Raw genomic sequence first — 14,931 nt, 5'->3', positions numbered from 1 at the left:
ATGCAGCTTGACCAAGGCATCAAGGCTAAACTCAAGTCGGCACAAAGGACGCAAAAGGCCAAGAAATCAGGGAGATTGATGAAGGGGAGTGATCAAGCAGTTAGGCGGGGACCATTGGCAAAGAGAAGAGGACACGTGCCGATACAAAGGACACCATCCTGCTATGAAGGGACCACTGTCTTCTAGAAGGAGGAATACGTGTCGACCAAAGAGACGCGCGGTCCTGGAAGAAAGCGAATATTCGCCGACAAGGTTGTTATCCCTGCTGGAGGATCGCTGCGGCGTGCCTATAAATAGAGGCTGCGACACCACAATAGAGAATCCTTTATCCGCTTTCTAGTTAGTTCTTAGTTTTAGCTTAGTTTAGTTAACTTTCATTCCAGTTCTTAGCTAGCTTAGTTTAGAATTTCAGTTAGTGAAGCGTAAGTGATTCAGTGCGATAGAGGCTTCAGTTCTGTCCGGCGCAGTTTCCAGTTTCCGACCGAGAGAATCGCTCGGCCTTTACTAGCTTTATGTTCTTCAATTTCGTAGCTAGTTTTCGTTTTGGACGAGATCTATTCTGGAATCAAAGTTCTTTTGTTTTCGGATCTTCAAGTTCACTGTCGTAGTTTAATTTCTCGCTTTTAAATATTGTTCCATGTGCCTAGTTATAATGAATGTTAAAATGATTTACTGTTCCGTGGTTTAATCAAGTAGTTAGTCTATCACATTGAATCTGATACGATACATCGTGAACCCTAGATCCAGAAATCCACCGTCCACAACCTCTGCCTCCTTCACACGCTTCTCGTTATCCACCACCATGAATTTCTCCTTGAACGACTCCATTCCTCCTCCCATCCATGATCAATTAATCAATTAAATTAATTAGGATAATTACATAAATCTAGCGGAAGTTGATTGAACTGGATGTGGATGGTACCTGGATGGAAAAAGACTTCGAGAATGGTTCCGGCGCCGCCGTCCCTTGGACGACGTCGACCAGGCTGATAAAGTCGGAGTTGGCTTCCTCCGCCACTTTGGGGTTGTAGTGTGCCGTAGAGCTTCCGCGCTTCGGTTGCCGGTACATCAACCGTCATCTCAGCGGACATTGTTCCGTACATCTTCGATTTCCGGTTGTGGCGGATGTGATGTCTATGCACTACAAAGAGGAATTGAGATTGAGAGGGTTATTATTTATAAAATAAGGGTGTGGTTGAATTGGTAAATAGGGACATTCATAGTGCATTTACGGCCCAATATAGTGTTTGATTTGTTGGTTAAATTTCTGTGTGAACTCGTTTAATGGGCAAGGGCCCGTTGAATTAAGGCTGAAATGACTGCTTTATTATCATGAAAATTCAGTGATAATAATATGTGCAACACTATTTCAATCTTAAATTACATAGAATTTACAAATATAGCCCTCGGTCGTAGAAATATAAAAATCATCTTTATTATTTTTGAAACATCACTTGAAAAGACTAGTTCAAGACATAATTGATTTATGTTTCATAGGTGAAATAATTCTTCGACAATTCAACCATCACACTAATAAATATATGAAACATTTATGTCACTAATAATTCTTCAATTCCGTTGGTGGATAACTTCGACCTAGCTCGATTAGTATGGTTTATGCCAGGGGCGTGCCGCTGGGGAAGGAGCTGGAAGCGGCTCTGCTCAGCCGCTTGTCGCATCTGTTTTTGGACAAGTGAAAGTGAAAATAACTGATATACCTAACTTCATTTTTCATGTCCTTCAATGTCATTTTTATAACCAAACACTATTCAATTTATTACTCCCTATATTGTGTTGAGATTAGAGAAATTAACTACCTACTTATTCACTCTATTTTAACCTCCCATACATTGGCCTCATGCTGCTTTGTGCTAAGTATTTGCTCCGCAACAATGACAATTGATCAACTATAGCCGCAACAATGACAATTGATCTACTATTAACTTGGGACTGCGTGTTTTACTTTCATGTTTGCTAAAATAAATTTCTATCCTCCTACTATATATCTCTGTATTTCATTTTCTCTTTTCCATGCTTTTAATAACAACAATCAATATGAATCTACATATTTTATCAACTCATAACTATGAAATCTTGAAAAAAGCTGCCACAAGAAAATCCTACTCCCTACGTTAGCTATTAAAAGTCACACTTTATCCACCACGAATTTTTAAAAATGTTAATAGAAAGTGAATTGAAAATATTAACGAAATGGGAGTCATACTCTTTGATATGCTCGGTTTTTGCACTATTTTAGGGCCTTTATTTGGTCAATTTTGAGTATCAATGTTGCATTACATGTCCAATAATTACATACTTTATCTATTTTGGTATTTTGACGTGTTTTGTGAAAAATGTGCAAATTTGAGCCTAAAAAGATAGCTAAAACTCGAAGATGAAAATCTGGAGCATTCGACCCGCCCAGCGGACCGCTGGCGGCCAACGATTGTTGAACAAATAGCAGTCCGCTTCGAAAAAGTTGTGCTGAAAAGACTAGTTCAAGACATAATTGTAACACCCCAAATCAGGGTTTAGTTGGAAAGTTCCTTTCTACACAAATTGTCAATTTAGGCTGAAATTTTTATAATTTGTGCACAACACTGAATGTTATTTTATATAGAATTGGGGTTACACAGTATCACGTCAGTAAGATTGAGCAAGAAAATAGAATTAAATCGGAAATTATATAGCGTATACAATAGAAGGGAGAAATGGTCATTTTGCATAAAAGATGCTATATATATTTTATCTCCAAAACTCTTCGAGAGGCACGATTTTTTTAGGTTTGTAATTTTTTTTACTACAATCAGACAATTATACATGGAATCATTTAGAAAGAATATGAATGATCAAAATAGTGTCATTTGTCATTTGCTATTCATAATTAATTAAATAATGTGGCTCTTGCTATAAAATCAAAATATAGCTACTAGCCTACTATTCACCCCACTTTGGAGAATCAACCGATTAGTAATCAAAGGAGGAAGAAGAAGTTGCAATCTATGAAAGTTTCACTTAATTTGTGTTGACGCTTTGAACCAGTCGAACCAACGTATGGTTATCAAGGTAGGGCTCTCTTTATCCTATTTTTTTTTATTTGAAACTTATTATAAGTATGAGGTAAAAATTTCTGACCTCGTTGGTTGTCAAATAAGGTTTGTCTTACGTTTGAGTTTATCTATCAATCCTTGTCCGTAGGGCTCTCTTTTATCCTATTTGTTGACGCTTTGAAACAGTCGAACCAACGTATGGTTATCAAGGTAGGGCTCTCTTTTATCCTATTTTTCTTTTATTTGAAACTTATTATAGGTTATGAGGTAAAAAATTTCTGACCTCGTTGGTTGTCAAATAAGGTGTGTGTTACGTTTTGAGTTTATCTATCAATCCTTGTCCGTAGACGTCGGAAACATAAGTTTTTCCATTGAACTAAATTGAGTTGAACCTATGTATGATTTTGGGTATGAACTGACTATCTTATTGCTTTAATCCATGAATCTTAATTGGTCAAAGTGTTGTTGAAAATGAATAATATATCTTATTTAGTGACTAAAATAAATTTATTAGAATTTATAATGGTCATTTGATATATTTTGGAAAATTGATTGGAATATTGAAGTGAAAGATGTTTTTTGAGTAAGGAATTGAATATGGTAATGACTAATAACTAAGTGTGATTATGTAAGTGGATTAACCATAGAAATGAGACTAGAATTGATGATTGAAGCATATTCTAACGACTTGCAAATAATTGAGATTAAAGAAATTTAGTTGATAAGGGTTAATGAGTTTTATTTATAAGATTTGGTAAAAGAAATATGATTTAGAATGACTATGGATGTTAACTAATTTGAGGATTTACTAAGTAAGATAGTAATTACGGAGTATAAAGTAACTAGTGGAAATAGTAACTTAGAATTTGATTAAGGGAATAAAAGACATGAAACACACATGAAATGGATAGATAAAATGCGTAGTATATGGAACGCATTTAATTGATCTTGAAATTTATCTGTGATTATTAATATTTTAAATTAGTATTAAGTTGACGAAATAAAACTGTGAATAGTAATAGAATATTTGGTGATTTTTTTTATTGGAGGATTTTAAATAGGAGTAATTACTGCAATCTATATATATATATACATATATATAATGGGGTGCGCTAGGGTCCTTACATCATCTTAGTGCAAAACATAACACAAATCACAACCCTTGGATCATTAGATTGGATGATTGTGATTAGTTACATTATCATACTAAAAATCTACATTATTAGCCGAGGTACATTAGACTAGAAATTTACATTATTAGACTAAAACTGTACATTTTTAAACAAAATGCTACATTATTAGCCGAGGTACATTATTAGGCTAAAAATCTACATTATTAGATGACACGTGGCATTAATCTAACCGTTAGATCACAAAACCAATGGATTGCATGTGTTTTGTGTTTTCACTTATACTTAGCATTTGGATATGAATACATCCCTATAATATATATATATATATATATATATATATATTATATATATATATATATATATATATATATAGGGTTTTGATCTATGCAAAACCATATTTAAATACAGAAACGCAGAATAATATCATGCGTAGGGCATTTTTAGGTCATGGTTAGTGTATTTTTAGGTCATACTAACCAAGTATGACCTAAAATGATCTTAACATGACATTAAACTCAAATCTTATAATATGACCTAAAATGCTTAATTATGACCTTCCGTGTTTTTGGTTAATTATTGACCATTAGATCATCTAATCGTAGGGCTAAGATTTGGGCTGCATTTCTGGACTTTAACACATACTTATTTTGATCATCTCCCCTAAATATATATATATATATGTAAATGTAAATACAAAATATGGGGTGTTACAACATTGATCTATGTCAGTAGGTGAAATAATTCTGCCGACACGTTCTACCATCACACTAATAAAATGTGAAACATCTATGTCAATAATAATTCCGTTGGTGGATAACTTTGACCTGAGCTCGATTAGGATGGTTCTGTCAGGGGCGGTGCTGCTGGGGAACGAGCTGGAAGTCGCAGACGGTTTTGGATAGGTGAAAAGTGAAAAATAACTTATATTCATTACTTCATTTTTCATGTCCTTTAAATGATCATTTAATACCGGAAACAATAAATTCAATTTAATTAGTCCCTGTATTTGTGTAGAGATTATAAGAATTATACTACTAATTGATTAACTTTATTTTACTCTAAATTCAGTGTTAGGAAAATTAGTTGGGTAGGTGGAGGAATTTGAAGTTAAGTCGGATTAACTTGTCATTACTCCCTATTGATGTATTGCATATATAACTAATCGATTTGAATCCTTATTATGGTACCACTTGCATCTAATACTTTGTCAATTTTGATTTATAATATAACTAAATGCACGGTTCCTAGAGAGAGATATTGCACCGAATTTTCAACAAATTCAACATTTATTTATTGAACAATAGAATGGCATACTTAATTTGATTTCATTTTATTTAACCCTTTTTTTATAGTGATGCTCCCGTCTTTGTCGGGTAATTTCAATAAATTGTTTAATTAATTATAGAATGACTGCCAATCTCTGCAGTTGCTACCACGTAACATGCATGTTAAAAATTTGTACACGAAGTTATGTACTTAGCCATGTATGATAATAATAATATTATTATCATAATTTATATCCTTTTTTTATTCTAGGTGGGTTAGATAGACCGCGAGGAATTCAAAGATATTAGACAAAAATAATAAATTCATGGGCCGACTAATAAACATAAACATCCTAGCCCGTTTGTACATTATTATAGGTGGGTTAGATAGACCACAGGGAATTCATGTTATTGGAAAAAATAATAAATTCATGGGCTGAATAATAAAAATAAATTTCCTAGTCTGTTTGTCCATACTATATTTTTTCGTAAGTAATATTTAGTTATATTATAATCCAAAATTGTCAAAGTATTAGATGCAAGTGGTACCATGATAAAGATTCGAATCGATTAGATATATATGCATCACATCAATGAGGAGTAATGACAAATTAATTCGACCTAACTTCACATTCCTCCACCTACCCAACTAATTTTCCTAACACTGAATTTAGAGTAAAACAAAGTAAATCAATTAGTAGTATAATTCTTATAATCTCAACACAAATATAGGGAGTAATTAAATTGAATTTAGTGTTTCTGGTATTAAATGATCATTTGAAGGATATGAAAAATGAAGTTAGGTATATCAGTTATTTTTCACTTTTCACCTGTCCAAAAACCGCATGCGACACGCGGCTGAGCAGAGCCGCTTCCAGCTCCTTCCCCAGCGGCGCCGCCCCTAGCATAACCATCCTGATCGACCTTAGGTCGAAGTTATCCACCAGCGGAATTATTAGTAACATAGATGTTTCATATTTTTATTAGTGTGATGGTTGAATTTGTCGCAGAATTATTTCACCTATGAAACATAAATCAATTATGTCTTCAACTAGTCTTTTCAAGTGATGTTTCAAAACTAATAAAGATGATTTTTATATTTCTACGGCCGAGGGATATATTTTGTTTATTTATGTGGCTAGCCAGGGCCATATGGGCTATATGTATATATATATCTTTGGATTGGACCGGCCCGACCCGACCCAATATCTTGTTGGCCCATAATCTATATAATCGGATTAGTTAATTATATATGTAAAAGAAATTAATTAATTTTGTCACTTTATATATATACCTCTTTATGGCTTCATTCAGGTATGATTCTTCATTGTAGTTGAATGCATCATCAAACCCCAATATGTTCTTCAAAAGGTCAACCTTGAACAAAGTAATATATATAAATAAATTAACTCTAAAAAATATAAAGTAATTACAACCCCAAAAAGAAAATTGCTGCTTCAGTATGAAGATAATTGCTGAGGTTATTTTTATTAATATTTTTTATTAAAGATAATGCTTATTGAATATTTTAAACCTTGAATTAGAGTTGACTTTTGACTGTATGGTTATTTATGTTAATTATTACTATTATGTTCCATATTCATTTAATCACCAACAAATTACGCAAATTCAAATTGAAAAAAGAAGTTGGTGAATGGATTTTTATAAATTAATTTAAAAGAGTAATTAAAAGAAATTATGTTGTGATCCTGCGCTTCCAACGACATAACACCTAAATAGCTTAGCAAATTGGCCAACAAGCTAACCTACACCTCCTGATGCAGCCGATATAAAGACGAGTTCACCCTTTTTTTGGAGAGCAAATCTCGTAAAATCCAACATATGCAGTGATACCGGCCATACCTTCACAAAATGATCGTCAAAAAATGCAGTGATAGACGCAGAAAATTTCATTTAAAGATTATTACTTAAGTCTAATACTTTTGTTAGCGATGCGTGTATGATGTGGTTATGTGTTATTATTGTTAACATTTTAAAACACGTATTTCACAATTGATTAATTCTGATTTTGCTTCCGATTAAGATTTTGAGTTTAAAATGGTTTGATATAATTCTATAACCATAATTCAACCAATGAATTATTTAACTATAAAATTTAACATTATTTTGGTTGATGTCACATTGAATAGTTAAAATGCAAAATCAAATCGAATCAGTAATTTGGTTGCAAAATCAGAACAAATTAATAGTTTGATCGTTTACATGTGAATTTAATAGTTTGGTTGCAAAATAGAACAAATTAATAGTTTGATAATTTACATATGAATTGTAAAGTCTGTATGCAAAAACTATATTTTGATGAAAATTTATAAATTTATAGGTAAATTATCCTACAATAATATGCACTGACACGATACATACGGCGGCTAATTTGACAAACAAATTTACCTAGAATTCCAGTGTAATAGGAGAGAGGCACATCCATAGAAGGGATTTTTAATAAATGTGATGTATTATAAATTCAACCCTACTTATATTTTTCTTTTGTTTCTTGAACTTTGTTTATAGTTTGCCGTTTTTATATATTAAATTAAGTGAAAGATATGAATTAAAATCCCACTAGTCACGAATAAATATATTATTTTCATACGGTTAATTTTTGCCGTGAATTATCTAAGTTTATACATTCAAAATATTATTCTCGATTCTCACATAAAATGTGATTTTCACATTAATCCATGAAACAGATAAAGTGATGTAATTATGTTATGACTACGAAAAAAAATACACTAGAACAGTTAGTGTCTTAATACCTTCATAAATAACTTTATAGCGCCTAAATTAACACTTTATTAAGCCATAACGTGTAGTTTCTTCATAGCCTCCAATAAATATTGTATAAATTCTCAATTGATCCTTGATTAACACTCTCCTTTTCATTAGCCGTTGCATATCTGCTATTCTTTCTACATCGTTGGGTCGAAGACTTGAAGCACAACCAAATTAATCCGACCTAACTTCACATTCCTCCACCTACCCAACTAATTTTCCTAACACTAATTTTGTTAATAATTTATGTTAATAATCCCTCGACCCCAATCGCCGTTCATTCCTAGATCTGGTTATATGTCTTGGCCATATTAAAATACTAATTTTGTTAATAATTAATGGTTAATTAATCTCATTTTGACTTTATGAATGAGTTAAATATGGATTGACTTGATTAACATGTTAAATATGAATTGAACTATATAGGTTAGGACCAGAAGCGAGGACACTTAATTGATTATTATTGTATAGGACAAAATATGTTTTTTTAATATACGAGCCTAATTTTGGACTTTAAAATACAAGTACTCTACTAATTATTAATGTATAGGATAAAAATGTTTTTTTAATATTGGAGCCTAATTTTAGACTTTAAAATACAAGTACTCTATCTAATTGACAAAATTTAGTAATGTATAGGACAAAATATGTTTTTTTAATATACAAGCCTAATTTTAGACTTTAAAATACAAGTACTCTACCTAATTGACAAAATCTTTAAACACTGGATCAAAATATCTTTTTAAATAAATATGCGAGACAAAATTTAAACTTTAGTCAAACTAAATAAATAATAAGTCTAATATTGTGTCGCATTTTTACGAAAAATTGAAAGTATTGAAACAACTTTACAAATGTTGTGCGTGAATTAGTCAAATGTAGTGAACTTAATACCTAATGACCTATAAATACAATAAATTTTGCCAGCCATAACCTAAAGTCATAAAAGAAAATACAAACTGAGACTCGTTCAGTTTCCCTTATATGGCCTGGTGGGCCCACGTAATTGGATCTTTTTTCAAGTGTTCAGTGTTGGAGAATTGCGGCTGGTTAGGGGCTTTAGGTGTTAATATTTGTTTTTTAATTAAATGGTTGCTGAAGAAAATACCCCCGCCTATTATAGAGTAGAAGGAATTTTTTTTTAGTCCACGAACTTTGTCAATGTATCATTTTAGATCTGTGAACTTTAAAAATATCATTTGAAGTCTGTCAACTATGAGTTAATATCAATCGAAATATTTTTTTTACTATTTTCAAGTTTTTTGGATGAAAATACCCTCAATACCGGGTACATATTTTTAATAAACTTATCACATACCCATATTTTTTTATACATATTTTTACTACTCCCTCCGTCCCTGAAATTTTGTCACATTTCATTTTCTGCACTCATTTTGAACAAATGATACTTTCTCCTTCCGCAAAATGTTGTCCATGTTTGATTCGGCACGTGTTTTGAGATATGTAAAGAAAAGTGAGTGAAATAAGTTAGTGGAATGTAGGTCCCATATTTATATATTGAATTTATAATAGAATGTGAGTGTAATGAGTTAGTGGAATATGAGAACCATTTACCAAAAAAGTAAAATAATAGCAAAGTGGACAACATTTCACGGACGGACTAAAATGGAAAAACTGGAAAACGTTTCATGGACGGAGGGAGTAATAAATAATTAATGAATAAATAAGATAGAGAATAATGTAGATAAGACTCTCTTCTACGTTATTCTCTCTCTTACTTTATCATATGTCCACTTTAGCTATTTATTATCATTTACAAAAACCATATGAGTATGTGATAAGTTAATTAAAAGTATGATTGAGGGTATTTTCATCCAAAAAACTTGAAAATAGTAAAAAAGTACTTCGATTGATATTAACTCACGGTTGACGGACCTCAAGTTATATTTTTAAAGTTCACGGATCTAAAATAATATAAAAAAAAGAAGTCCCTCCATAGAAAATTAGAGCTCCCTATGATTCTCATTTACCTTCTTTCACGCTGGATTCTGTAAGTTTAGTTTTTTTAAGTGAAATTTTTCTTGTTGAAATTAATTTTTCTTCTGGTTGGAATAGAATTTGTTATACATGTCTTGATTTAAATTGGGGCCCTTAATTTTTTATTTTATTAAAAAAATAGACTTATAATACAATATTGTGTAGACGATCTCATTGGAATATAACAGTAGTATTTTTTGTAATAGCCGAGACTTAGATTTCTCGGGAGTTATGAAATAAAATACTAGAACTTTTATTGACGAATGAAAGAGTGTTTTTATTTCTTGAGAAAGGGTACAAATTACATTTTTCAGAATCTCAAACTAAAATTACAATCTTTGGCGACGAAAATAAAAGTCGAGCTACACGATTACATTTTTAGAAATCCCTAACGACTACTTCGGATGTTGGAAAGTTGCTTGAACAAATGAAGCAATTCCAGCCAGCCTATACCCCAATGAGAAGCTCGTGTCTCTGCTATAGTCAAGGAATCAGCCATGAGATACCATCTCCTTTATACACCTGTCACAAACCAACAGGAACAATAAATAAACCTAGTACTACACCTCATATGGAGACAAATGCAGTTAAGTGTACAAGCAAAGGAATGTAGGGAATAATGCATATATCCAGCTGTGATATCAAAGCACAACCAGGAGCTGTAAGCTCATCAGTCTCACGAGTACACTCTGCAAAATGGCTGCAGAGGTAACAGCCAAAACAGCTCAGCAAGGACTGCTCCCCAGCCAGTGATAACAGCCTGTTTCAGGCTTTCAGTTATGCAACAATTATAAAAGGCCTCAGCCTCTGCCTCCCTCGTTATCACAAAGCAATCGCAAATCAGTGAGTCAAAGAGTGAGAGGAGCCGAGGCAGCAAGGGAGAACAAGGCCAGAAGTGAGAAATAGCAGCACAAGTTCAGTGAAGGTAACCTCAATCCCCTTCAAACTCAGTTAACCAAGTTATAGCATCATGTAGACATCACAAGCATGCTAGGATACCGTAATTAGAGCTCACACTCGGTAATCAAAACATAAGCGGTGGAACATAGTGAATCTACCACGAGAACTTAGAGAGTTTGAGAACTAAGCTTCTGCCGATTAGAAACCAATCTAAGTAACGAACGAATAGAAGGCTTAGCTTAGAGGTAGTCGGAGTTGGCGGCGACCAGACGGTGAAGCCGGAAGTCGACCGCAAGACAACCGTGACACGCGACGGCTCACCGCTGAAGAAGATCGGCAGCGGCGGCGTGAGTCTCGGACCAGCAACGAATCAGCAACGACGATGGAAGCCTCGCGAGGCACCGCTATAACCGGGGCCTCACCTCGAAGCACGCCGAACAGCGGCCGAGCCCAGTTCGATGACGGGCTCCAGCCGAGAGGAGGCGTTGTCCGAGGGGAGTGCGACGGTGACGACAGAACGCCGGTGGTTTACCCCGCGACAAAGGTGGATCGGCGTGAAGAGGAGCCGCGGCGGCGGTGCTGAACCGTGTCAGTGGATGGAAGCGACGCCCCTCTGCCCCAACAGCGCAAACCCGCCGAGCCGGCAGCCAGATGTTGCGGCGAGGTGAAGCGAGCCGTTTCCGGTGACCTTGTGGCGGCGGTTTGCCGAGAAGAAAGGGGAAGAGAAGGGGGTTTGAGCTAGGGTTCCCCATTTTCGAATTGGGAATTTTGTAAAGGAGAAAATAAGGATGGAATCGTCTGATGGAGGAATGGAGTATGATTAATTGGGCCTTCCCAATTTAAAACACTTGGGCCTGGAATTAACTAGGTTGGGCCAGATTAAATTAGAAGGAGGAGAGAAATGGACCAATTAGTTAAGCTGGGCCGAAAATTAAAATAGTCTGGGCCAGAATAATTAATCTCTATGGGCCTAAGATTTTATTTCTGGAATTAATTCCTTAAGTCGCGGAAGAAAAGAACTTATAAGCCGTGAGTGAAATAAAAGCTAAAAATAATTAAGCGGACTTTAATGGTCACAGAAGGTATTTTTTTTAAAATACTTAAGATAATGCGGGAAATGTTAATGCCCGATTCAAAATAAATTAAATCACCGATTTAATTAAAGATTTAAGACTTCTAATTTTAGAAGGCAGAAATTAAAATAATGAGCACACGCTTAGGCATGCATTCATGCAAGATCAATGATTACTTAAAGCCTAATTTAAGTATATTATTTTTGAAAAGGGACGTCGTCGCTCGACGAGTAAATCTCAAGTCAGACAGTGCCCGTTTGAAAGAGTTAAGCAAACGAGGTGGGCTTTTCTATCCTACATTATGTGTGGGCTTCCTTTCCTTTCAGAATTTATGTGAAAAAGCATGAATATTTTCAGTGAGTTGTCATGCCATGTTTTGTTTTGTGATTGCCTATCTGTTAAATCGAATTCGGGTCCTAGTAGGTCAGTAAATCCTACTCGGACTAGTGTACACGTACGGACCGTGAGCTAGCGCCAGGTTGGCCGGTCTAGGGGTCGTGAGCTAGCGCCAGGTTGGCCGGCCCAGTGGTCGTGGAATGTGGCCACATTCCCGATTCACACAGCTGATATGGCATATCATCAGAAGTTTAAAAGACTGCAGTCTATTTCAGAAAGAAATAAAAGATTTTAGTGACCGGGACTTGTTTTCAGAAAAACCCCGCGTTCACTCAGCTTGGCTGACAATGAAAAGAAAACAGTTTTCGGCATAAGCCACTGAGTATATCAAGTACTCAGCCCTGCATATTGTTTTCCTTAATGTGCAGGTTGATCGATCGAGGCAGAGGAGGTGTTGGGATAGAAGGCTAAATAAGTAGAAGGATAGCTGGTGTAGTATGTCTTCATACATATTATACCTGTCTTGGAACTCTTCCGATGCGCAGACTTAGACTTGTTTTAGTAAAGACAATGTCCCAGAATTCACTCTGATTCAGTATTTTGTTATCTTTATAACATTCAGACAATGTTTTCTTAAATTAAGTAACTTTTATGATGAGTTAAGACAGTTCAGTATGTTTAGTCGCGAAATAGCTACACTTTCTTTGACTAGGGAGATGTGGTCGTGACATTTTTTTCGTTTGATGAATAGTTTGAGATTTCGGGGAGAAAAATATAAACTGTATCTTTCTATTGATAAAATTTTGTTATGTCTTTTTGATGTTTCTGCAGAGGTCTTGTTTGATGAATAGTTTGAGATTTTGGGGAAAGAAATAAAAAATGTTATCTTTCCATTGATGCAATGTTGGTTGCATCTTTTTTGTGTTTGTTGACCTTTTTCTGGTGACAGCCTATTTATGGATTTGGAGTGTCGAAAGTACTGGATTCGTCTCATCCAAATTTCAAGACGGGCGAGCTAGTTTGGGGGTTTACTGGCTGGGAGGAGTATAGCCTTATTAAAGATCCAGACCAATTGTTTAAGGTTCAAGATAAAGATTTGCCCCTCTCTTATTATATAGGGATTCTTGGTGAGTTTCTCGAGCCCCTTGTGATTATCGACTTCAAATTTCACGCTTGATTCCTGCTTCCTAGTGCTATTTGTCTGATCTAGAACTAGTTGTTTGTTATTCTGCAGAATTATGTATGCAGTTAAACTGTTAACGAAAACGAGTTGTTGATGAACTATATATGCTTGAATTAATAGATTGGGAAATGCTGGATTTGTAGCGTTTATCTTGATAGTTTCTGAAAAACAACAGTAGGAGATGTACTAACTTGAGACTGAAAATCAACGTGTTTCGCGTTATCATTTTAGGCATGCCTGGCATGACAGCTTATGTTGGTTTTTTCAAGTTTTGCTCTCCCAAAAAGGGGGAAACTGTGTATGTCTCTGCTGCATCCGGAGCTGTTGGTCAGCTCGTTGGTCAGTTTGCAAAGATCGCAGGGTGTTACGTTGTTGGGAGTGGGGGAGCAAAGAAAAGGTCAGAATCTAATGGCTTATCGAAATCTTATTAGATTGTTGGCTAGATTGGTTGTCGATTTATGTGATATTTTTCTTCTGTGGCAAGTTTATGTTTCACATTTGATGAACAAGTCGGCTTTTGCATTGATGAAGGTCGATCTCTTGAAGAACAAATTCGGGTTTGACGAAGCATTCAACTACAAAGAAGAGCAAGACTATAATGCAGCGTTGAAGAGGTTCTATCATTGCTATAAAAATGTGTATACTTATTTAACATTGAAGAATAGTTAGTAATTTAACACACAATACACATATTTATGTTCTTATATAACAAAAGAATCCTTTTGTATTCAACACAAATTTCAAAAAAACTAGCAAAAAACCTCGAAGTTTGGTAAATCAGCTGAGAAAACCACCAAGCAGAGGCGCCGCTACTACACAGACCTCATATTATATTTTTAAAGTTCACGGATCTAAAATAATATAAAAAAAAGATGTCCCTCCATAGAATATTAGAGCTCCCTATGATTCTCACCTAGCAGAGGCGCCGCTACTACACACAACCCAGAACTTCTACTCCATTAGCCAAGAGCTTTTCTAGGGATTTTCAGATATAAAACAATGAAGCTGAACACCAGAATTCCACCAGAATTAACGGTAAAATGGGTGAGGAAATTAGCAACAAGCAAGTGATACTCAGCAACTATGTCAAAACATCTGTGAAAGAATCCGATATATCGCTGAGAACTTCCAAAATTCAGATCAAAATTCCCAGCGGTTGCGATGGCACCGTTTTGGTGAAGAATCTCTACAGTGTCGGAATAT

The 14,931-nt window shown here is 34.7% G+C and overlaps 1 protein-coding gene across 1 annotated transcript; it reads left to right on the top strand.

Moving 5' to 3' along the window:
• LOC121767061 (2-alkenal reductase (NADP(+)-dependent)-like) lies at positions 1-14,414 on the top strand. The gene is made up of 5 exons (XM_042163265.1): positions 1-99; positions 10,199-10,249; positions 13,495-13,672; positions 13,960-14,125; positions 14,260-14,414. The coding sequence occupies exons 1-5, from the start codon at positions 1-3 to the stop codon at positions 14,270-14,272; spliced, it is 507 nt and encodes a 168-aa protein (XP_042019199.1). The 3' UTR covers positions 14,273-14,414.
• Positions 14,415-14,931: the final 517 nt, after the last annotated feature.

Source organism: Salvia splendens, chromosome 15, assembly GCF_004379255.2.
Source record: "Salvia splendens isolate huo1 chromosome 15, SspV2, whole genome shotgun sequence".
Taxonomy (NCBI): domain Eukaryota; kingdom Viridiplantae; phylum Streptophyta; class Magnoliopsida; order Lamiales; family Lamiaceae; genus Salvia; species Salvia splendens.
The sequence above is the reverse complement of the archived record's forward strand: the minus strand, read 5'-3'. Positions and strand labels throughout refer to the sequence as shown.